The sequence below is a fragment of the Diplotaxodon limnothrissa genome, linkage group LG6, assembly GCF_057381915.1.
Source record: "Diplotaxodon limnothrissa isolate DT_005_m linkage group LG6, D_limnothrissa_male_GT1.1, whole genome shotgun sequence".
Taxonomy (NCBI): Eukaryota; Metazoa; Chordata; class Actinopteri; order Cichliformes; family Cichlidae; genus Diplotaxodon; species Diplotaxodon limnothrissa.
The window spans coordinates 17,753,315-17,778,603 of record NC_140601.1 but is presented as its reverse complement, the minus strand read 5'-3'; the positions used below and the strand labels follow the sequence as shown (position 1 = coordinate 17,778,603).

At 45.2% G+C, this 25,289-nt stretch overlaps 1 protein-coding gene across 1 annotated transcript; it reads left to right on the top strand.

Annotated features, from left to right (window-relative positions):
- Positions 1-12,485: 12,485 nt before the first annotated feature.
- ednraa (endothelin receptor type Aa) lies at positions 12,486-24,890 on the top strand. Its single transcript, XM_085356886.1, has 8 exons — positions 12,486-12,699; positions 13,607-14,119; positions 15,612-15,739; positions 17,530-17,728; positions 20,421-20,573; positions 20,709-20,842; positions 21,022-21,130; positions 21,484-24,890. The coding sequence occupies exons 2-8, from the start codon at positions 13,652-13,654 to the stop codon at positions 21,619-21,621; spliced, it is 1,329 nt and encodes a 442-aa protein (XP_085213012.1). The 5' UTR covers positions 12,486-12,699; positions 13,607-13,651; the 3' UTR covers positions 21,622-24,890.
- The last annotated feature ends 399 nt before the right edge of the window (positions 24,891-25,289 follow it).

Below are 25,289 nucleotides of genomic sequence, written 5' to 3'. Positions count from 1 at the left end.
TCTAATAGTCAATTTTTATTCTCTGAAGTGTTTACTGGTCAGAGTGTAATGGAGTTATAATTATTCCTAGAAATTTTGAGCATGCGCTCATGGGTTTTCTGATAGGGGAAAGCAAAGTGAGATGGGCAGAGACTGAGTTTATCAGTGCTTTGAGCCTCTGTCCAACAAGTGCCAGATTATAAACAGGAATGTGTCTAGGCTGCCCTGTGAGAGACTCCACTATCAGTTACCATGTTGTCTGAGAGCTCTATGTTTAGTCATCAGCACTGGGTTTGCATGGCGTGATGATAGTTTTGAAAATTTATAGCAAATGAAAAGTCTTGTTCAAAATACCAGCCTAAACTCTTGACATATCCAACTTGTTTCCAGATTGATTTTTAGAAAGTTTGGAAAGCAAACACCTTTCGGAAAAGAAGTGCTTGCAGAGTAGATCCGAGGTACATTTATAAGAGGTCGTGATTTAGTCTGGATGCTCTCGCCAAAGAAGTTGGTTTGCTAAGGGGATTTTGTGTCACTTGTAAAGGAACAATTGTCAAATACATAAAAATGCAACTTAATCAACCCATTTAACCGCATGTTTAGCTTAGAGTCACAGGTTTGCTGGAGTTTGTCTCTGCTAACATAGAGTAAAAAGTGGGTTACACCCTGGACAACGCCAGTTAGCTGCTAATAACAGCGCACTATGTAAATACTGAGGACTCCACCATTACTACAGCCGCCCATGCAGATAAGCTGCTGATGTCTAGACACACACACCCATACACACGCACACAATCACACTGTCCTAAAGATGTCCTGAACAAAAACTAATACATAAGAAAAAAAGTGAAATCTCTGTATGCAAAAACACAAGGCCAAAAAACAACACTGCATGGCTGTAACCTTGGTGTTCTGCATTATATAAAATATAAGAATAAAAAAAGACAGATTTGATTAATTGTAAAAAAAATAAAATAAAAATGTGTGTTTGTGGACACTTAGGCTACGTTCACACTGCAGGCGAAAGCGCATCAAATCCGATTTTTTTGACCCTATGCGACCCATATCCGATCATGCTATGACAGTGTGAACGGCGCAAATCCGATATTTTCAAATCCGATCTGGGTCACTTTCATATGTGGTACTGAATCCGATACATATCCGATGTTTTAGAAAGCGACTGCTGTTTGAACGGTCAAGTCGCATTAAATCCGCCTTTTACGTCACCGACACAAGACTGAAGCCAATTATCAGCGCCCGAGAAGACATCGCGAACGCTTCCTAGCCATCCAGTGTAGATGTCAGTGAAACTGTTGGGAAGACAACGTAAACATTTTATTTGTACTGTATAATCTGCAGATTCTGACAGAAATCTGCAGCTATCCTTTGAAGCACCGCTCCTCTCTTAAACAGCAATAAGGATCATTATTGGGTTATTTACATTATTATGTAAATAACAAAATAACTTAAAGCAAAAATTGGGAAACGTAAAGTCCGAAGTCTTTATATTAACGGCCATCAGTCAAACAATACTGTTTGTTCTTGGTCTAAACAGAGCGCGTTGTGTGTGACATCTTCTTTTGCGCATGCGGGCCGCTTTGAGCGTTCACACTAGAGCGCGTTTGCTGTCGCATTTTATTTGTAGTGTGAACGAGGAGACAAAAAAATCGGATTTGATCAAAAAATCGGAATTGAGCATTAAGACCTGCAGTGTGAACGTAGCCTTAGTTTCACTTAGAGCAGTTTTTTGCCGCATAACTTATAACTCTGCCATATAAAAAATAAAACGTATTGTAATGACCTGGCTGGGGTTGTTAGCCAGGTGCATTCTGGGTATTGTGTTGTCTCTGTGTTTTCTATCGTTCTGCTAGTTCATATGTGTTTGATTTGCATGTTGTGTTAGTGTTATGTTAATGTAAGCCACAGTGAAGTTGATGTGTGTTCTGTGGAGGGGGGTGAATTGGCATGGTTGGCTGACACCGCGACTCTATGTGGTGGGAGCGTGATAGGGGTTCGGTGTCAGCAGTGTTACGTTGTTGTTGAAAAAGATGGTGAATAAATGCCTGTGGTGAACCACTACTGCCTCCTGCTGGATTATTCGGGGATTACCAGTCTGCTGCTGAGACGCTCGGGGTCATGCGGTGTACGAGGCACGAGCGCTCTCCATTCATTGCGAAGTTTAGCGATAGCTGCTAGCGCCCCGCTAGCCGTTTAGCTAGTGAGCAGTTTAGCCAGTCAGCTCCCCAAACCCACAGTCGTTACAATTGGTGTCAGAAGTGGGATTCATGAGTGTCTAGCAGACACTATGGAGCCGACCATAGGCGAATTAGAGCGTGTAATCCGAGACAACAGCTCGCTTCTGGAAAGCATGGCTGCCGAGACCCAGCGGAGAAGACCCGAGCTGGGGCGGCCAGAGGGCCACAGCGCGCCCCGGAACAGCCACCCCCTGCTCTCCCTGCGACGGGAGGGGATTCCTGGGGCCGCACCACAGCTTCCTGGCAGGACGGCTGCTAAGCTACAGCACTACACTGGGGCGACGCAGCTGGAGCCGTATCTGGCCCAAGTCACGCTGGCTGCCACTCACAACGGGTGGGGTCAAGAAGAGACTGCCACCCACCTGGCGCTTGCACTGGAGGGCCCAGCGCTCCAGGTTCTGCTGGACCTGCCCCCAAAGGAGCAGCGCGACCTCCGGGCCTTGACCACGGTGCTCGGCAGACGGTTTGGACAGAGACCACCAGCCGAACAGAGCAGGGAGGAGCTGGCTTGCCGACGCCGACGCGAGGGAGAGAGCCTGGGGTCCTTTGCTGCGGACGTCCGCCTCTATGCCCGACGGGGCTACCCGACATTCCCAGGAGCGGCACGAGAGGAGCTGGGTCTCCACGCCTTCCTGAGGGGCCTCACACCGGAGAGGCTGCGACAGCATGTCCGGCTGTCATCCCCCCGAGACCTGGAGGAGGCACTGAGGGAGGCTGAGCGGGCTGAGGAGGTGCTGCGGGGCGAGCCAGGGACCCGACGATCGGCCAGGATGGTCGAGCGAGAGATGAACGCGTCCCAGTCGGGATGAGGAGGAGGAGGCCAGACGAGCCCAATCAGAGGCAGTTCCACGTCGGAGGCGCCGGACGGACTGCTGTTATCGGTGCGGGGAACCTGGTCACCTCGCCCGGAACTGTCCCGCACCTAGTCCTCGGAGCCGAGTGACATCACCGACGGGAAACGGCCACGGGGTGGGACAGTGAGGGAACCCCCACCCCAATCGTTAAACCCTCTCCATGACACTCATCCCGTGGTGGGCCGCTGTGGGTCCACCCGTGGACTGTACCTGGACTGTATAGTTGATGGACGGTCTTGCCGGGCCCTGGTAGACACGGGGTCCACCATCTGCTTGCTGCGAAGGGGGGTGCTCCCGGAGACGGGTGGCTCATTGCCAAAAGACTGGACCCCTACTCACACAGCGTTGTACACTGTCACAGGAGAAAAGACTGTGATGCCGGGGAAAAAGACTCTGCAGGTGGTGGTGGGAACGAACAGTGTGAACCATGAGTTCTGGCTTGCCGACATAACAGACATTGTTGGACTGGACTTGCTGGCCCACTGGGGGGCACGGGTCGATGTACCGGGAGTTGCCATCCACCTTGGTGCTGAGACCGTGCAGCTTCAAGTGGGCCGCGGTAGCCAGGGACAGACCCCCACCCCACCAGCACCCCCAAAGCCCTTACGCCCCGCAGCTCCATGCCACAGCCAGGGGCCGAGGGCGGCAAGGGTGCGGAGGAGGACCCAGGGGGTGGACGTAAGCAGGGCCAACATCCCGCAGCCAGAGTCGCCGCCTAGCTCGGCAGTCTCCCTGTCACCTGAGACTGTCGCGGCAGTAGAGGAGCTTGGGCGGCGAAGTGGGGTGCACCTCAGTGCGACACAGCAGCAGCAGTTGCAGAGCCTCTTGGCAGAGTTTATGGACACTTTTGCCGCCAGGGAAGAGGACTGCACAAGGACGGGCCTGGTGCAACACACTATAGACACCGGAGCAGCTGCTCCAATCCGGCTGCGGCCCCACCGCCTGCCCCTCGCCAAACGCCAAGCTGCTGAGGGACTGATAAAAGAGATGGCAGCTAATGGCGTCATTGAACCCTCGGATAGTCCATGGGCCGCACCTATGGTTATGGTGCGGAAGAAAACAGGGGGGTGGCGCCCTTGTGTGGACTACAGGCGTCTGAACGCGGTCACCCGCAAGGACTCTTACCCGTTACCTCGCATCGATGACGCACTGGATTACATCGCTGGGTCCAGTTGGTTCAGCTCGCTAGACCTCCGCAGTGGGTACTGGCAGGTGGAGCTCGCTGCCGAGGCGCGGCCCAAGACTGCATTCACCATAGGGCAAGGACTGTGGCAGTTTAAGGTGATGCCTTTTGGACTATGCAATGCACCAGCCACGTTCGAAAGGTTAATGGAAAGGGTCCTCAAAGACATTCCCCGTGCCCGCTGCGTGGTCTATTTGGATGACTTGCTGACTCATGCTAAGGACTTTGAACAGGCCGTGGCCAACCTACGAGAGGTTCTGACTGCCATCCGCGGGGCCGGACTAAAGCTGAACCCGGCCAAGTGCAACCTTCTTGCTCGCCAGGTGAAGTTCCTGGGACATGTGGTGAGCGAACAGGGGGTGGCTACTGACCCCGAGAAGGTGGTTGCTGTGGGGGACTGGCCTACCCCATCGAACGTCGCCGAGCTACGAAGCTTCCTGGGGCTGGCCTCCTATTACAGGAGGTTTGTAAAAGACTTTGCCACCGTCGCTAGCCCCTTGCATCAGTTGACAAACAAGGGTCAGCGGTTTGGTTGGACGGAGGGCTGTGCAACGGCTTTCGAGCAGCTGAAAACTGCCCTTGTGAGTGCCCTGGTCTTGGCGTATCCTGACCCCAGCCAGCCTTTCCTTTTGGACACCGACGCCAGCAACGTGGGGGTCGGAGCGGTGCTCTCCCAGAGGGGAGAGGCTGAGGAGCGAGTGGTGGCATACTACAGCTGCAGCCTCAGCCGGGCCGAGAGGAATTACTGTGTTACCCGGCGTGAGCTGTTGGCTGTGGTCCTGGCGGTTCGTCACTTCCGACCTTACCTCCTGGGCACTAAGTTCCTGCTCAGGACAGACCACGCCAGCCTAACCTGGATGCTGAACTTTCGCCAGCCAGAGGGTCAGGTGGCCCGGTGGCTGGAAATACTACAAGAGTACGACTTTGAGGCCCAGCACCGACCAGGGCGGCAACACGCCAACGCTGACGCCCTGTCCAGGCGCCCCTGTTCTGCGGATGAGTGCCGGTACTGCAGGCGCCTGGAGGAGCTGGACCGGGGTCCGACATCGGCAGCAGCAGAACCTGAGGGTGTGGATGAAGGGCAGGAACCTTTCACCGCGGCGGAGCTACAGCAGCACCAGGTGAGCGATCCAGCGCTGGAGATGGTGAGGGACTGGATGGAGGCAGGGACACGGCCAGACTGGTCCGCCGTGTCTTCCCAAGGGCCCGAGACAAAGTCGCTGTACTCCCAGTGGAACAGCCTGGAGCTCCATGGCGGTGTAATCTACCGGCGGTGGCGAGCGCCAGACGGGGGAGGCGACATACTCCAGCTCCTGGTTCCCCGGGCCTTGCGGCCTGAGGTCCTCCGCTGGGTCCATGGGGCTGCAGGTACTGGCCATTTTGGGAATGGCAAGACGTTGCGACGGCTGAGACGGCGGTTCTACTGGCCGGGGTGTCGTCAGGACGTGGAGATCCACGTCCACTGCTGTGACGACTGCACGGCGCAGAAAGGTCCCAGCCAGCGCTCCCATGCCCCATTGCAGCAATACCTAGTTGGGGCGCCAATGGAGCGGATCGGAGTGGATATCCTGGGTCCATTCCCTGTTACTGATGCCGGCAACCGGTATGTCCTGGTCGCGATGGATTATTTCTCAAAGTGGCCAGAGGCGTACGCGGTGCCGGATCAGAGTGCGGTGACGATGGCGCGGACTCTGGTGGATGAGATGTTCACGCGGTTTGGTGTACCGGAGGAGCTCCATAGCGACCAAGGGAGGAACTTTGAGAGCCAGGTGCTGGGAGAAGTGTGTCGGAGGCTGGGGGTGAGAAAAATGAGGACCACCCCCCTCCATCCTCAGAGCGATGGTCTGGTTGAGCGGTTCAACCGCACGCTGGCCACCCAGCTGGCCATCCTGACCAGCCAACATCAGAGGGACTGGGACCAACACCTGCCCCTTGTTTTGTGGGCATATCGAACAGCAGTGCAGGAGTCAAGTCAGTGTACTCCTGCAGCGTTGATGTTCGGAAGGGAGCTCCGGACCCCGGTGGACTTGGTGTTCGGAGCACCCCCTGAGCCGGAGATTGCTGGTGGACCAGAGATGGACTACTTCCGGCGGCTCAGGGAGCGGTTGCACACGGTGCATCAACTGGCAAGACGGACATTGGAGGGAGCCGGGGCCCGCCAGAAACGGGCGTATGATACCCGTGCGCACGGTCCTATGCTGGGGGCCGGAGATCGGGTCTGGGTGTTCTGCCCCCAGAGGAAGCGGGGGCTGACCCCCAAGCTCATGAGCCACTGGCAAGGCCCGGGCGAGATCCTGGAACAGCTGTCGGAGGTGGTCTTCAGAGTCCGGATGCCGGGGCGGGGAAGGCGGGTGGTGCTACACAAGGACCGGCTGGCGCCATACCATCCGCTTGCCCCCAACCCGCAGGCTGGTGTGCAGCCTGGGGACTCCTCGCCCCCTACGCCCGGCCCGGATGGGGGCGCCATGGATTCCCAGTCGAGGCCGAAGCGTACTCGACGCCGGCCCGTACATTTGCTGGACTACAGTGTGGACAGTTAAGGTTGTGGGGACACTAAACCTTTTTGGGAGGGGGCTGTGTAATGACCTGGCTGGGGTTGTTAGCCAGGTGCATTCTGGGTATTGTGTTGTCTCTGTGTTTTCTATCGTTCTGCTAGTTCATATGTGTTTGATTTGCATGTTGTGTTAGTGTTATGTTAATGTAAGCCACAGTGAAGTTGATGTGTGTTCTGTGGAGGGGGGTGAATTGGCATGGTTGGCTGACACCGCGACTCTATGTGGTGGGAGCGTGATAGGGGTTCGGTGTCAGCAGTGTTACGTTATTGTTGAAAAAGATGGTGAATAAATGCCTGTGGTGAACCACTACTGCCTCCTGCTGGATTATTCGGGGATTACCAGTCTGCTGCTGAGACGCTCGGGGTCATGCGGTGTACGAGGCACGAGCGCTCTCCATTCATTGCGAAGTTTAGCGATAGCTGCTAGCGCCCCGCTAGCCGTTTAGCTAGTGAGCAGTTTAGCCAGTCAGCTCCCCAAACCCACAGTCGTTACAGTATAAAATCAAGCTCGAAGCAGAAAAATGTGCTGTAATGCTCTGACCAATATCTTCAGGTTTCTAAGCAACCTGTGCTGCCAAATGACATCGTTTTCAGAGACAGACTTGCTTATTTCAGCAAGACAATGACAAACCACATTCTGCATGAATCACAGCAGTATCAGGCCAGAGTGGGAGAGCATTTGGCTTTCCAAGCCAATGTCTAGTAATGTATTTCTGAGACATGAATCAACAAAGCTTCAATATCCTTAAGAGCAAAACATGCTGCCACCTCACATTTCACAGCAAGCTGTCTGAGCTAATCTGAAGTATTCCTTTTATTTTCCTTTCTGCCATCTCTGGGTAAAGATGTACTGTGAGCAAAGTACGGAAATAATACACATATTTCTAGAAACTGGCTTTTAGTTTTATTAACCTTATTTCTCTAATCAGACAAAAAAATCTGGATTACTGTCATATTTTAGATTACTGTTTTAAGGAAAATGTGCAGTTCCAAAAGATAACGAGCTCCCAGACCCCAACAATTTGTTTTTCCTGCAGATTTAGCATAGCCAAAGTTGCACAAAAACAACATACTGCCACTGCCTCAAGGCCACAGTGTAGAAAGTTTCATGAACTTTAAAACAGACGAGTTCTCACGAACAGATTTTTTCTACAGGCTCTTTTCATCAGCCGTCATCATCATCGCCGCTTTGACAAAGCTTCCCTCCTTCTAATTAAAATAGTCTGTTAATATTATATTGATAAATTTCAGATGAAGTCAAGTGCTGGCACTAATCAGACTACAATGAAAATTTCTTCCATCCAGAGTCAAAATTTCTTTTGCTCTTGTGCTGTAACTTTTTGTTTGCGTGAGCCATATGGCCCAAATTAATAAAGCCAGGCAGTATACTGAGCCCTCTTCACTCTGTCGCTGCTTGTCACTGTAGGATTGGCCTCAAACCTATTCTCTCCCTCCCTCACTGCTTCGGTCCCTCTCTCCCAGTATCTCTCTCGCTCCCTCTCTCTCTCTCTCTCTGTTCTTTCTGTTTTCACGCAAGTGTCCCAGTTAAGAAATTGCTTACATCCCACTCAGTCTGGGGCTGGATTGAAATTTCCCATAGGGTATGTACCAATATGCAGAGAGCACACTTCGACAGATGCCATCAGAGAACAAGCATATGAATTACCAGGCAGCCTGCCATCTTTGAGTTCAGACAGAATGGCATTAATACCTGATTACGATCCAAACAACAACACAACAACAACATGAAAGCCAAAGCAACTGGGAGCAGGTAAAGGTTTCATCATTTATATATTAATGGATTTACTAACAAAGACTCTACCCCCCCACCCCCCTCCAAAAAAAAAAGTTAAAATGTCATAGAAGCTGCCAACAATCAGGGGACTTTGGAAGGGGAAAAAATAGGGGTACGAAATCAGATGCCGTCAGCAAATCACGTTCCAATAAATTAAATATTCGCCACTGCTGACCATAACTAATTCAGAAGCCATGATATATTCATGACTACAATTAAAGAAAACACGATCCCTTTAATTTCAGATGGCTGTAAATATTGGCATTACCCAATTAAGTCACATTTGACTGTAGGAAAAGTACCTGAAAATCAACCATATGTGCTGAAATTATACTTTATCTGAGGAAGCATAAAAGTTTTATTCACAAAAAATATATATATTATTGTTAAACTATATATGATTTTAACACATAGTTTTAATTTGTAATTAACTTGTATTTGGTAGCAATAATATAAAAATTTGACCTCATCTTGGAAAATAGAATATTTTTTTATTAGTTAAGGTTATCAGGACAAATATTTTATAGTGACATGATGCAAACAAGAAAATATTTTGTGACGTGCTTTCTCATAATAATAAAAAACCTTTAGTGAACCCATAACTATAACACATTAGTGATTAATCACTTTTGCAAAGAAGTCATTCATCAATTAGTTTGGATGACCGGAGGTAGAAGGAAGCCTTTGTACAAACCTATGGCATGGAGCCTCACACGAGAAATTAAAATTCTCAGGAGAAAACATATTTAAACAATAGAGACTTAGTGGATGTTCACTCAGCGCCCTTTGACACCGAAGGTCTCGGGGCCACAGCCAGTCAGTGAGTGCTTGCATATACCATGTGTGCATGTATGTGTACGTTTCATCCGGATTTCTCTTTCGTCATATAGTGTGTGCATGATCAACAATAAATGTATGATTTCTACAGCAAAATTATTCTCTACTGCTTCTTAACAGTTGCGTATACAGTGGGGCAAAAAAGTATTTAGTCAGCCACCGATTGTGCAAGTTCCCCCACCTAAAATGATGACAGAGGTCAGTAATTTGCACCAGAGGTACACTTTAACTGTGAGAGACAGAATGTGAAAAAAAAATCCATGAATTCACATGGTAGGATTTGTAAAGAATTTATTCGTAAATTAGGGTGGAAAATAAGTATTTGGTCACCTCAAACAAGGAAAATCTCTGGCTCTCACAGACCTGTAACGTCTTCTGTAAGAAGCTTTTCTGTCCCCCACTCGTTACCTGTATGAATGGCACCTGTTTGAACTCATCATCTGTATAAAAGACACCTGTCCACAGCCTCAAACAGTCAGACTCCAAACTCCGCCATGGCCAAGACCAAAGAGCTTTCGAAGGACACCAGGAAAAGTATTGTAGACCTGCACCAGACTGGGAAGAGTGAATCTACAATAGGCAAGCAGCTTGGTGTGAAAAAATCAACTGTGGGAGCAATCATCAGAAAATGGAAGACATACAAGACCACTGATAATCTCCCTCGATCTGGGGCTCCACGCAAGATCTCATCCCGTGGGGTCAAAATGATCATGAGAACGGTGAGCAAAGATCCCAGAACCACACGGGGGGACCTGGTGAATGACCTGCAGAGAGCTGGGACCAAAGTAACAAAGGTCACCATCAGTAACACACTACAACGGCAGGGAATCAAATCCCGCAGTGCCAGACGTGTTCCGCTGCTGAAGCCAGTGCATGTCCAGGCCCGTCTGAAGTTTGCCAGAGAGCACATGGATGATACAGCAGAGGATTGGGAGAATGTCATGTGGTCAGATGAAACCAAAGTAGAACTTTTTGATATAAACTCAACTCGTCGTGTTTGGAGGAAGAAGAATACTGAGTTGCATCCCAAGAACACCATACCTACTGTGAAGCATGGGGGTGGAAACATCATGCTATGGGGCTGTTTTTCTGCCAAGGGGACAGGACGACTGATCCGTGTTAAGGACAGAATGAATGGGGCCATGTATCGTGAGATTTTGAGCCAAAACCTCCTTCCATCAGTGAGAACTTTGAAGATGAAACGAGGCTGGGTCTTCCAACATGACAATGATCCAAAACACACCACCCGGGCAACAAAGGAGTGGCTCCGTAAGAAGCATTTGAAAGTCCTGGAGTGGCCTAGCCAGTCTCCAGACCTCAACCCCATAGAAAATCTGTGGCGGGAGTTGAAAGTCTGTGTTGACTGGCGACAGCCCCAAAACATCACTGCTCTCGAGAAGATCTGCATGGAGGAATGGGCCAAAATACCAGCTACAGTGTGTGCAAACCTGGTAAAGACCTATAGTAAACGTTCGACCTCTGTTATTGCCAACAAAGGTTATGTTACAAAGTATTGAGTTGTATTTTTGTTATTGACCAAATACTTATTTTCCACCCTGATTTACGAATAAATTCTTTACAAATCCTACCATGTGGATTCATGGATTTTTTTTTTTCACATTCTGTCTCTCACAGTTGAAGTGTACCTCTGGTGCAAATTACTGACCTCTGTCATCATTTTAGGTGGGGGAACTTGCACAATCGGTGGCTGACTAAATACTTTTTTGCCCCACTGTATATGTGTCGCTGTAACGTAGATACAGTTTAAATTTTCCAATAGTGCCCAATAAATAAAATACCTTTGACGTAAAGTGCATTTTTTGGCTTATTTCTATGCAAAAGAAAACTTTGGAAAGTCCACAAATGCTCAGAATCAACATAAAACACAACTTCTTGTCGCCTTTTTGCCATTTAATCTATTGAGAAGACAGTTTTTCATTTTTAGCTTATATGCAGCTGGTTCTGTATCAGGAATGGCATACAACTGAGTGGTGTTTTCCTCTTTGTGCAGTTGCTGCGTCAGCTTTTTTGGTATTGCAAAACAGAGATTGCGGTGACTTCAATAGCCTTCTTCCTGCTCTCAGCTCACATCATAAACTATTTTGAAATCCATAATGGACACTGATGCACAAGCACTCTTCTCGCTTGACATCGAAATGGCTTCTTCTCCCATCTCAGGCGTCTGGTTATCTCAGATAGCACTCAGTTTGGGAATTTTGTTTATTTTTCCTCTGTTTTGGGGTTTTTTCCCCTTAAAAAGTTGAAAGAAATTTCCAGTTGATTTAATATTTGTTCATTTAGAAGTCTGGTAATGGAGCAGAACGCTTGTTTAATGCTTTTCCCCTAACTTATAACTTATTCAACAGATATTATATATCTTTCACACCTTAAATAAATCGAAAGTTAAGAAAGTGTGATGTGGCTCGGCCACCCACACAGCTCGTAGTATGTTGATGTAAAGGCTGGCTGATGGTTAGCTCCCACTTCCCGTCTCCGTTTCCCACTTAGATGAAACAAACACAACATCACAACATGGACACTGACTTCCTCTTGCCTTCCTCCTTCCAGTCTAATCTCTGCTGCCTTTTGTGTGAGGAAACAGTTGTATGTAATGTATACAAGACATATTGCGAGTCAGAGGGGATTGAAAGTGGAGGTGGGAGGGATTTAAGGAAAGGGGCAGATTGGAGGGGCGTTGGGCTCCCAGATGCCCCTGCCCTTGTGTGTGTGTGTGTGTGTGTGTGTGTGTGTGTGTGTGTGTGTGTGTGTGTGTGTGTGTGTGTGTGTGGGTGCTGCTGCGCCATGGAGATGACTGTCAGCAGGCGGTGCCTCTGAGAGAGAGGAGAGAGAAGAGAGGAGGGTGATGTTTCCAAAGGGGGCCCAGTCTGTTACCAAAGGGAGGTGGAGATTTACTATCCCACCCAGTCAAAGTGTCTCACTGGTGCTCTGACACGCACACACACACACCCACACACATACACATGTAGAAGTACACAAAACCTCAGACTCACACGACTGAGCACGCACACACTCAGACGTACTGCAAACTCTCCACAGGAAACTCTGAGCCATAATGCGAAGGCACCTCAGAGCAGACGGGTGCATTGCTCAAACCAAGTGGGATACGCTGCGGCTTTGATAGTGCGTTAATTACTCATGTGATGTGATACAGATGTCTGGGGGCTTCAGCTGAAAGTTTGCCTGACGCTTTCCAAGGGGGCCAGGCAGACATTTTAGAAGCGGTAGGTGAAAACCAAATGTATTTATTATTTATGGATAGATCAGTTTGCGTGCTGTCACAGATCCCAGCAGTGTCATGCTGATGCTAAACTGTGATGCTACTTGAAGGGCTGGCTGCTAAATAGTTCTTTGTGTACTTGGTGACAGCTGGGACTTTGAACAGGAAGAACTCTGGGCTATAAGAGTTGCCGGTACTGTGACATGATGAAAAGGGCTTCACTGTGGATGTGATAGTTTAAAACTTTCTCTCTTACTCTGATTTTGTCCAGAAAGTTTGTTGTTGTTGTTGTTGTAGGGTTGTTTTTTTCCTTTTAATAAGAAGAGGGATTCAAGTTATAAACTACTACTACTACCTCTTAGTTCTGTGGGTTTGGGTCTTCATCTGGTTTTTATTTTAACCTGGGCTCTTGCATTACTCAGCTAACTAGAAGTCAATCCAGCGTGTCTATAAAAAGCTCAGTACCACAAGTCTAAACTTTTTGAAATTAGAAACAGATGGAGAATAAAGAACATAGGAAATCAAACTCACATGAAGGGCTTGTTGTCAAAACAGCACAAGCTGACATAAAACCCCAACGTCCAGCTGCAACATTATCGATACAACCAAGTGCTGCTTCATCCAGGACTGACTGAGAGCAAAACAGATCCCCGACGTGTTCTGTTGATGCCTCATCCTCACTGTAACTACTCCTGGCATCATCCATCTGTGCCCCCTTGGCAAAACCTTTTAGAAGTCATAAAGATGTTGCTGAACTTCCTCATAGCTTTTGAAAGGGACATTAAGGCCATCAAACATTCTCGTCATCTCTGACTTCTAACATTACACTCCCGTCTTTTCAGATTTACTGTGAGCTTTCTGAAAAAATAACCACGTCTTTCTTGCTTTTGTTTGTTTTCTCTTCTTACCAGTGATACATTGGGACCATCTTTCTGTCAGTGATATCAAAGCGCTCAATGCGTCCCATAATGGGCTCTCCAGCTGGACATATGTTTTTGCTAATGGCCTGTATGGCAGCCAGAGGAATCTGCCAGATAAACAGAGCTGAAGCGGACCAGGACCCTCTCTCCAGCTTTCTCGTCCACTCCACCCTCCAGTCTGGTCTCTACAGCACTGTCAGCCCAAGCACGGGGTCCGGCATCCACCAGCGGACACAAGCGGTGGTATCTGGCTCTGGCAACGCAACTGCAGTAAAGAAACCACCTAATTGCACTGTAAATACCTCAATCAACGCGCATTTTAAGTACATCAACACAATCATTTCCATTATAGTCTTTGTAGTCGGGATAGTAGGCAACGCCACCCTGCTGAGGATTATATACCAGCACAAATGCATGAGGAATGGACCCAACGCCCTCATTGCCAGCCTGGCCCTGGGCGACCTTATCTACATTGTCATTGATATACCCATCAATGTGTACAAGGTACAGTTTTTTTTTTGCTTACTCTAAACTCTTATTTTCATGTCAAGGCTGCTGAGTGACATGTCTCGTTGTGAATATGATGAAATGCAGGGACAGCAAAGGCGATATGCACAGATAAAGTGGAATATTACAGGCAGACTGGAGAAGAGGAGAGAGGGGGGTGAGTGGGAAAGGGCCTGAGTGAGTGTACAAATAGATGGCAAAGCCTAATCAGTCAGGTTGTTATCGTGTTCGTGTGGCGATGAGACAAGCAGTGGTATGGCTGACATAACTAAACATAAGAATCAGGCTGTAGTCACACACATCACTGGCCTTGCGCTGACCTGAGACATTAGTCATGAACCCTTATCTGGAATTTGGGTTTTTTTTGTTTTGTTCTCAAATCTCACTGCTCCACAAGTGATAAATAACTTTTGTACTTATTGTACTTTATCATCCAAATAAAAGTGAGGTGAAATAGGAGCATGAGAGCTTATCGGTCGGTCATGTTTGAAATCGACTGGTTTTATTCTCGTCCTTATGAGCATTATAATTATTATTATTAGTTTTACCCAAATAAGCAACTGTTAAACATGTTAAACAGTCTTTTAATGATTATCAGCATCTTTAAAAGACACTGTCACGAGAGCACAACTGCAGCTCGTTTCAGTTTGGTTTGACTCGACCCTTTTGTTTACGCTGGGACCTCTTCAGAATGTGAATGACTATGTTAAATCATTACAGGCCCCCTGCCTTCGTTTGATTTCTTTCAGTAAACACTGTCATGGTTTTTTTGCAATAATAAAGAATGATGGCAAAATGAAGTGATCAGTCAACCTGATCCTTTGAGCTCATTATAGGATGTGGTTTAACCAAGAAAAAAAAGCACCTGGTTAAAATTATCTTGGGACTTTGAGGGCAGAGTGACTTTGTAGTCTGAGCAACACATGTGCAAAGAGGAAACAACAATCCTTCTGCATGGGGGAGCAGTTTATGCATAAACAAAGAAAGAGCCACATCTACAATGTTGAAACCTCCTGTTGTCTTCCTCGGGGCAAAGACATTGTTTCCAGAAACACTGTCTTTTGTTTTGCTTTGTAAAACTTTTGTGCTGCTGAAAAACGCTTCAGTGTCCAAGTGCTTACGTGACCCTGACTAATTTTACCAAAGGAAGAAGTAGTAGAAAACAACTGTTAGACACTAGTGATAAAAGTAGAAAGCCAATATTGAGATTTCTCCAATATTGGAAGTGGTCCCTGCAGACTGACAGTGATGTTAAGATGACACTGACGGACTTCAAAGTAAAATCCACTAGGAAGGTCTTATATATGCAAAAGGACCCATTTGAGTCAGGAAAACAACAGTAACAGCAGGCTTGTAAAACGCACGTGAAGACAAAGAAAATTATTTACTTTTTAATGATACATCAGGGAAGTGTGAGTTTTGCTGATGTGCGTAAAGAATACGTATTAAATCGGATTTAAATCCTTTCCTTTTTTTCTATATTTTCCAGCTCCTGGCATCACGCTTCCCATTCGATGACAGCATTGTGGGCCTGTGCCTTTGTAAGTTTGTTCCCTTCCTGCAGAAAGCATCTGTGGGCATCACAGTGCTCAACCTGTGCGCCCTCAGCGTCGACAGGTCAGTGCTGCCACATTGCCACACTGCTCAGTCACATAGTAGAGAGCTCTTATATGAGGATCTGGCATTTAAAAAGCTCACGCTGTACATCTGACATCTGTACGTGTATTTGCTTAAGTGTGAACTTCAGTTTTATTAACTAGTGAACCAGTTTTTGCTTTTTCCCCATTATTAAAAGCAGCAGCTTCCCACAGAGCTTACATTCTTTCACCCAGCCAGGTCTCTGCGCATAAACATGCACGATCATCCCCGTACGCTTTTCTTAGATGGAAAAAGCAGAAGCTGAAAACAGCAGCCAAACAACTGGAAAGAAAATTAAACAAATTCGATTTGGCCGACCAGCCGTGCCAATTAATCCATATTGTGCTCGGCACAAGAGAACATTGCTTTAGATTAGTTGCTCGCAAATATTTTTTTCTAACATAAACAGGAGATGCTGGAATTAATTTCAGCAAAATGTATGAACATTTCGATTGGATTTCAGGGTAATGGCAGGAATGCTAAGATCATCTGTTCCAGGAAACTTGCTACACTACGTCAGTACTGATTGTGCATAATCACTCAAGAGTCATCCCTTTACTTTCTTTTCTATTGCTTCACTGCAACCCCCTCAAAAAAGAGACTCTTTACTTCTTTTATGGAGTTGTATATTATATATAAGCTGCACACTTCTGATGTTAACATTAGTCTGCAGTATGTTGATTGCAAGCATATTGACAGGTTCTTAGCACCTTAATAGAATTTCCTTAATGAATAATTGATGATCATGAAGTGCTGAAGCTCACGGTCATCTCATATGATCTACTACGCTCAACTTTATAGATAAGAGGCTCGCCTGGAGCACCGGGGCTCAGCTATAAGAAGACAATATTAATGACCTCTGTTATGAGAAAAGCCAGGCTGCAGCTCTGTACCGTTGTAGTTCAAGTGCAGATGCTCTCCATTTGTTTCCAGGAAATGTGTAGCATATCTTCATCTGTGTGTGTGTGTGTGTGTGTGTGTGTGTGTGTGTGTGTGTGTGTGTGTGTGTGTGTGTGTGTGTGTGTGTGTGTGTGTGTGTGTATTATGAAAGTGCTCGAGTCCCTTTTGTATCTTTTCAATGTTGGAGGAAGAGGAAAAGGTGGATACATTACCACTTAGTAAAATATAAATGCCACCATGTTGTTCAACAGAGAAATTCAAATGTGTCATGAAAAATATATTGTTTTTGCTATAAAATCTTGATGCCCGATTTTACTAAAACATTTCGACAAGTGGTTTCCATTAATGAAACAAACAAGCAAACAAGTATTCAGTGCACGGGAAACACAAGCCAACACACAGACCCCTCTGCCAACATGGGCCAGTCTGTTTGGAGGCTTCACAAAAATATAAATATTAGATATTTAAAATAAACAATTGATCATCTCTGCTCATGAATTCTTAACATTTTGATAGTGTTTGCTGACTGAGCAGTTTGTTGTGCTTGGTGTGCTGCCATGCATAAGGAAGCTCTTGTTAGCTTTGTCAATCAGGAGAGATGAAGAAAGTGATGACTTTACTTTAATATTACATTTCTATCGCACAGCTGAACTCTTGCTGACCTGTTTTAAACATTAAACTGACACTTTATATTCGTCTTACATTATTTGTATCCTAGGGTGCTGTAAGGATAACTGCAGTAATTACAGTCATTACTGCAGTAACTTAAAATCAGCCGGTGCTTTAATCTAAGCTGCTCATTGTGTGTAACAGTTATGGCATAAATAGCCATATGCCAGGTGATAACTTTGTGTCCCGCTGTGTCACAGATACCGGGCTGTGGCATCGTGGAGCAGAGTGCAGGGCGTGGGCATCCCTCTGATCACCGTCATTGAGATCGTGTCCATCTGGGTGCTTTCACTCATCCTGGCAGTGCCGGAGGCCGTCGGTTTCGACATAATCACCTTCGACTATGCCAACAAAACCATGCGCACTTGCATGCTTAGACCCCGGAGTGCCTTCATGGAGGTGCGCTGTTACCACTTTGCCATCCCTTTAAAGAAATTGCATTTTGTGCCCAACTTTTTAGACTGCGCTAAAGCCAGGATGTGCAAAAGAATTGTTGAATTCTGTAATGTAGAGACAAAATGATCTGCTGACATGACTGCTGACATGGGACACACACACGTGGGAGAACTACTCAGAGTGTAAGATCAGCATAATAGTTCCATCGTGATCACTGCCATCATCTTAAAAGCATCGTATTGTTCGTTTGGAGTCGGTAAGTGGTTCTAATGGACAGCTGGTGCACTGGTGTGCTATTTTCATTATATATGGGCGCATGTTTTTAAAGCATCGGTGCCCCAGTAAAGCATGTTTAGACCTTAAGAAAACTAGAATACAGCCATGAATCCGCTCCAGTGAATATTAAAGGAATAGACCTGGCCGGCTTAGTCTTTCTTAGTGATTATGCCCTGTTTCACAATTTTGGACCACGTAATTGATTGCAGGCCAAGTGCAATTACACAGACCTGGGGCCTCAGGCTCAGGCCACATGTGCATACCCTTGAGGTAATCTCTCCCAGATATCAATACAGTGCTAAAGTCTGTGCCATTGTTTAATAGCAATGAAATAGGATATTTTTGAAAGACACCTAATTCTATTTTGTCCATAAAGCACAAGATACCAAAACCTGAAGTGGTTCTACGAAGAGTCCAGAAAAACTTGGTGTAATAAGGTTTGGTCTGGTTTGTAGGGTTTTGAAACAGTGCATATTTAGCATATTTTTTAGAACCACAGAAAACCAGAGGCTCTTATTATACACAGTGTAATTAGAACGGCTTGATTTCAGACTTGCTACACAGTCTGTGTACAGAGCAGCATTCACATGGACTTCATTAACACTGGAGTACAGGGGGAGGCTGGTAGTGGTGTGAGGAGAACTGCTTCGGTTACAAAAGCATAGATTCTACTATAGCATGAAGTCCAGTTTAATGATTTTCAGTTTACTTCCATAGCCCAACACCACATATGACATCTTATTTAGGATTTTTATTAATGTTAGGGCCATGTGAATAGCTGATGAAATGGAACTATAGATTATAGTGCAGAAACTGCATAAAGTCCTAAACCCTTTAAAACCTGAACCATGAAATAACCACCAGAAATCTTTCATTTTTTGATAATGGAGTGTTTGTCAAACCTTTAGACAAAAACTTGAATCTGCATATATGAGGTTGAATTTGTATCACATTTGCTAAATTGTGCTTATGTACAATATTTTTGCAATTTAGTCAAAATTTGTCATGCAATTTATATGATTTTTTGAGGGTAAAAAAAAAAGTCACGCTGATGATGTAGAAGTCTCAAAAACTCACAAAAACACATGTATCAAATCTGATACACTTGGTTTTAAAGGGTTAAAAAAAAGTCTTCCATAGGAATTAAGAGGAGACTTGATTAACTGATCCTCAGCAAATGTGAGCACCTCTATAAAAGCAGAAATTTCAGCAGTTTGCTGGTCTGGAGCATTCAGATGTGTTTTAACGCCATGCCAAGGAGTACACAGTGTCAGAGAGGCAAATTGTTGCTGCTCATTACTCTGGGAAGGCTATTTCTCAAAGAATCTCAAGTCCTTCATTCACCAGAGAGAAAGATTATTTAGAAGTGGAAAACATTTAAGACAGTTTCCAGTGTTCCCAGGAGTGGACATGCCAGCAAATTCACCCAAAGGTCAGATCATGCAAGGCTCAGAGAGGCTGCCAAAACCCCAGGAGCTACAGGCCTCCGTTAGCATGTTAAATGTTAAAGTTCACGACAGTACGATTGGGAAAAGACTGGACAAGGATGGCTTGTTTGGAAAGAGAAAGGAAGTGGAGAAAGGAGAAAGTCTCTTCTCTCTAAAAAGAACACTGCAGCACAGTTTAGGTTTGCAAAGTTGCATCTGAACTAACCACAGGACATCTGGAACAATGTCCTTTGATCAAACGAGACCAAAGTGGAAAGTTTGACCATGTTTGACAATGCCATGTTTGGCAAAAACCAAACACGTGATATCAGCACAAACACCTCATACCAGTTGTCAGCACAATGGTGGAGTGGTGAGGACTTGGGCTTTTTTTGAAACCACAGGATCTGGGCACCTGGCAGTCATTGAGGTCAGCACTGAACTCCTCTGTATGCCAAAGTATTCTAGAGTCAAATGTCAAGCCATCTGTCGGAAAATTCAGTCATACAACAGGACAATGATCCCAAACATACCAGAAAAAGCAGTAAAAATAAATGCTGCGGTGGGATTTTAAGAGAACTGTGCATCAACAAATTCGCACAGACCTCAATGAACTGAAGCAACATTGTAAAGAAGAGTGAGCCAAAATTCCTCCAACGATGTGAGAGACTGATAGTCTTCCAGAAAATCATTACCTCAAGTTATTGCTGCTAACAGTAGTTCAACAGGCTATTGAATCGTGGGGGTGTTTTCACAGGACTGTATGTAATCATGTGAAAAAGTACTTTTTCACATTATTGTATGTGCAAGGATAAGCTTAAGGGGCATTAATAAATATGTATGTATGGGAAATGTGTGGAGCTCAGCGGTCTGGAGTCCCAGTAGGTCATAAACCTTCAACTCCCTAGTCTCAAACTCCCAGGTCACAGTAAAACATGAATTTATTGCAGTTTTTCATAACTAACCGCGTCACTGTGTTTGTCGCTCTCTAGTTCTACAGAGATGCAAAGGACTGGTGGCTGTTTGGCTTCTACTTTTGCGTACCACTGATTTGCACAGCTATCTTCTACACTCTCATGACCTGCGAGATGCTCAACCGCAGGAATGGCAGCCTCCGGATCGCTCTCAGTGAGCACCTCAAACAGGTTCAACAACATTTCTAAATCGCCTTTTCTCTCTAAATATAATCCCAGTGTTTATTCCATTGCTTTAACATTTGACATTTCATTACCTAAACATCATCTTCAGACTACACAGTAATCTGTTGTTTCCCTCTGCAGAGGAGAGAGGTGGCCAAAGCTGTCTTTTCCCTCGTCCTCATCTTTGCCCTCTGCTGGTTCCCACTGCACCTCAGCAGGATTCTTAAGAAGATGATTTACAACCAGACAGAGAAAATGCGATGTGAGCTGCTCAAGTGAGTTTCTAGAAGAATAGACTTCTGACAAACAAGGTCCTCAAAAATCTACTGGGAAGAAGAGTATGGGAGCGCACGGGCCAATTTAACTCAGGGTGTCACTAGCTTCTTTGGAAGCTGGGCTTCCAAAAATGTTTGAAAATTATTCCTTCAATATTTCTCCTGTTCTCTGTTTTCAGTTTCCTGTTGATCCTGGACTACTTTGGCATCAACCTTGCAACAATCAACTCCTGCATAAATCCCATTATCCTCTACTTTGTCAGCAAGAAGTTCAAAAATTGCTTCAAGGTATAGTAGGCATGGATATATACACATGTGGCATGCATGCAAAATCACTCTTTTTTTAATTCCACACACCCACACTTCTTCTAATGTTTTTGGTCAGGCTGGGAGAGCAAACAACGCTTAGCTTGTGATGACTTTTGGTAACCAAAATGTAAAAGCAGCCTGATGATTTATGTACTAATTTTACTGGCCGAGGTCACGAAGGGACAGAGACTGAGATTAACCATGTTTCAAGCTTGCATGTGAAAGGAGTTGCAGGAGCAAACGAGAAATGTGATCTACACGAGTGAAAAATCCTGTCTGCAAACGCTGCCATGTTTAAATGTTCCCTTTCCTCTCTTCACATGTTCTCCAAGTCGTGTTTGTGCTGCTGGTGTTACTCCGACAATCAGCTGAACAGCACCGGACCCATGAATGGCACCAGTATTCAGTGTAAAAGTCCAGAGCCCAACAACTTCCACACTGACCGCGGTACCAGAAAGTACAGCAACTGAGTTCCCGGCTGAGGAGTGTCTTTGAAGCTTTTCTGTATCCCCATCAAGCACTTAAAATGTGACAAATACTCATATTATAATACATAAATCAAAAAAATGTACACATTCAGACAATAATCTACGTGAGGACTGCAGAAGCAAAACATGAATATGGCAGGCATGCATTAGGAACTGGAATAAAAGGGATGAAAATGGATTGGGGAACTTCAATACGCTGGTGTTTCCTGAGTCTCTCAGCAGACTAAACTTCCTCCAACAAACTCCTTCTGTTCCCACACCCACGGACAGTGACTCTAGCTTGTAAGAAGAAGGAGGAGGAAAGCAGGAGGAGAACTTTTAAAGGGAAGCAGCTGAGCCTCACTATAAATTGCTCTCTATCAGGAGCCAAGTGTGCTATTCCTGTAAAGGGCAGCACCACTGGGAAGGATGCTGCAGGAAGGAAAAAGCTGACTGTTCTCCGTCAGAGGGGATGACGAGTGATGAGTCCCCTGGAGTTTGCTACTTACTGATAATGAAAAACAGGAAAGCATGCTAGTGACAGTTGTTGTACAGTATATTTGGCTCATACTTATTATTCCCTGAGCTACTACGTGGTATAAACTAGAGGATGACTTTAAAGTTTATTCGCCTGATGTTTAAGTCCCACTGCTTTTTTTGAGTTATCAAGAAAGGGGTGCACTCTGGACGTATCTGAACAAAATCACTGACAAAAACACAATTTTTTTTCCTAGTTTCTAGTGAGAATACTGCACAGTAGACTTCACAAAAAGTCAGGTCCTCTGTTAAAGCAGCTGACACATCAGGAAACATAGGGTTGCAGGTTTTAGAGCAAACAGTTAATGTGCAACAATGTATTTTAACACACGTCATACAAATGACTAACATGCGGTAGATTAAAGAGTAACCACAAGTGTGACCATCGAAAAAAACAGATTCCTACAACACTGTGAATTTCAACATACAAATACAACAGTTTTCTTGACATCTCTGCTTTATAACCCAATGCAAATATATACTCATGTAATGACCAATTTTATAAAGTGTTAGACTGCAGTAACAATATTTTTACTCAGCCTATCTTACCTTTATAATGACATAGGTAAAGAATGTTTTGTGAGATGATAGACACTCCACATTTAGAGTTGGGTTCGCATTTTGGGAAATGTGTTTACAGTGGTCGCTCGCGATAACGCGGTTCACCTTTTGCTGTTTCACGGATTTTTGTCTGGGCAAATTTGCGTGCTTTTTGTTTGTTTGGTTGGTTGGTTGTTGTTTTTACAGCACATTGTGTTCTGCGTCCTGTAGACTATTGTCAATCGATCTCGTGCTGTGTCTCCTGCACAATACAGAATACGTTCAGCTTGTCAAATTTACATAAATCTTCTATCGCTAGCAGTGTGCTGCAGATGCCTTTTGTTTCATTCTATAATACTGCACTTATTTTTCTACAAGGTTTGAAATTTGAGAGTGTTTAAACAACAGAAAAAAGTGTAAAAATGTTCATGCCTGTCTGAGAAAAGTGTATAAAGTGTGTAGTGAGGGGTTTTACAGCCTTAAAACATCTATAATAATTGTAAAAAATAAAGTTAGCTACTTTGCGGTTTTAACTTATTGCAGGTTATTTTTAGAACGTAACTCCCGCGATAAACGAGGGGCCACTGTACTTGTTTTTGCCCGTTACTGTGTGAAGCTACAGCCAGCACACAGTTAGCTCAGTTTAGCGTAAAGACAGGAAACAAGGGAAAACAGGGGGCCTGACTTGGTCCAAAACCAAAGGTCCACCTCCATTTTAACACATTTTGCCATTTATATAACACATCCATGTATACTTACATGCTTCACTGGTAGAACAAGACTAACTCAAAGGGGTCACAGAAAAGAACATTAAGCTAGCTAATAATACCTCTATATCTCCAAAACATATTTTGACTTCTTGTTAAATCATACTGTCTGTTTTACTTTTATAAGTGGTATCGAAAGAAAATAAGAGGTGTGGCTACACTGGCTTCAGATATTTTCAAAAGCATTTTTACTGAAGCTAACGACTGAAAAATAAACTGAATCATGTATCAAGTTTAGCCATGTTAGCCTGTATGTAATAGCTAATTATGTAAAGAACATTCTTGTTCAAATCAGGACTGTTTCTCAACTGTGTGCAGTTATTTCCTAGATTTATTTATTTTATTTAGATGAACTAACCTAACCTAGAGCTTAGAGGCTACGAGCCCATTGCTTTATGGGCTTACTCACAATGGGCCTCTAGTGGACAACCAAAGCACTTGTTGCATGTGTAAGCCTTTTTGTATATTTTCCAATCATGTGTCAAGAAACAGAAATCCTAGCCCCCACTGCTGATCACCTCACTGATCCCACTGCCGATCACTGGTGCCAAAGCTGAGATTAGTTTGCAAAATTCCATTCATATTCCCAGAAATCTGAATCGCTGCTAGTTTCTTCCTGTGTTTACATCCGTTACATTTACAAACTGATGGCTTAAGCTTTGTACTGTATCTCTTTTCAACTCAACCATGCCAGAAGAGTAAAGAGGAGCATTTCCCAAAATGATGATCAAGTACTGTATGTGGAACCCGTGTCCCACCACAAAACAACTATGATGCCTTATTCTATTTGATGTGTGAACACCATTGATCTAGAAGGACCCAAAGACTGAGCAATAAGCTGTAAACTCTCTGCCGTCTTACTCACGGGTTAGTATGCAATGCAACAGAAGTCACAAACAAGTGTTGCAGCTGGTAGGCTCCCCATTATGTGAATATCAACATAATATTTTTTTCTGTCATGGAGCCACCAGTAAGATGGCAGCGATATGCTAAGGACCCAATTTCATTCGGGGTCAACCTTCAGGATCAATAAAGTTTTATTAAATTGAATTTGAATTGAAGGAGACAGGACAGAATAGCACCTTTCTGATGTTCTACATCTATGAGAGATACCCGTAAACCTGTGTGACTTTGAATGTGCACTATTGTGTGTGTGAGTGTGTGCTGTGTCTGCAAATACTAGCACGTCTTTAGTTGGAGTGTTTTGCACACTTATGTATAGATCAGTTTATATCTGTACGGTGTTATTTTACCACTACTCAAAAGCTATTCATAATAATCTGTAGAAAAATGGATTTCGTATATGTTTGTTGTCGCTGATTTAACGTGTTAACCTCATGTTAATGCTGCTGCTTATACCAATAAATCAATTTCCATCGTAGGAAACAAGGACGTTTACTCAGCCATTGTGTTGCTCTAAGAAGTCAAGGTCCCCCCTCCCCTCCTGTTTCTCATCTGCAACTGTGAGAAAGAGGCGTCTGGGAGTGATTTGAAACACACTGACCTGCTTGGCACTCAAGCCCTAAGGGTTGCGAATGTCAGGAGAGAGGATGTGGAACGGCTTGGATGGTGGGAATGTGATACTTATAATTCACTCTCTCAGAGGGTAGGGCAGAGGACTGAAAAGTTTGACCATTAGCGGCATAGTTTGCATAGTTGTGCAGTCCTCGTTTTAGTCTGTCTTTAGCATGGCTTTAATTGTCTAAATGCATCTAAGCACTGCTTCCCTAAATCTGTATTTTTTTTGACAATTTGGCTGTGAGCAAATGTGTCAATAACCCAAGATTACACTCCATCACACTCAACAGCAGACAGTTACCAGAACTG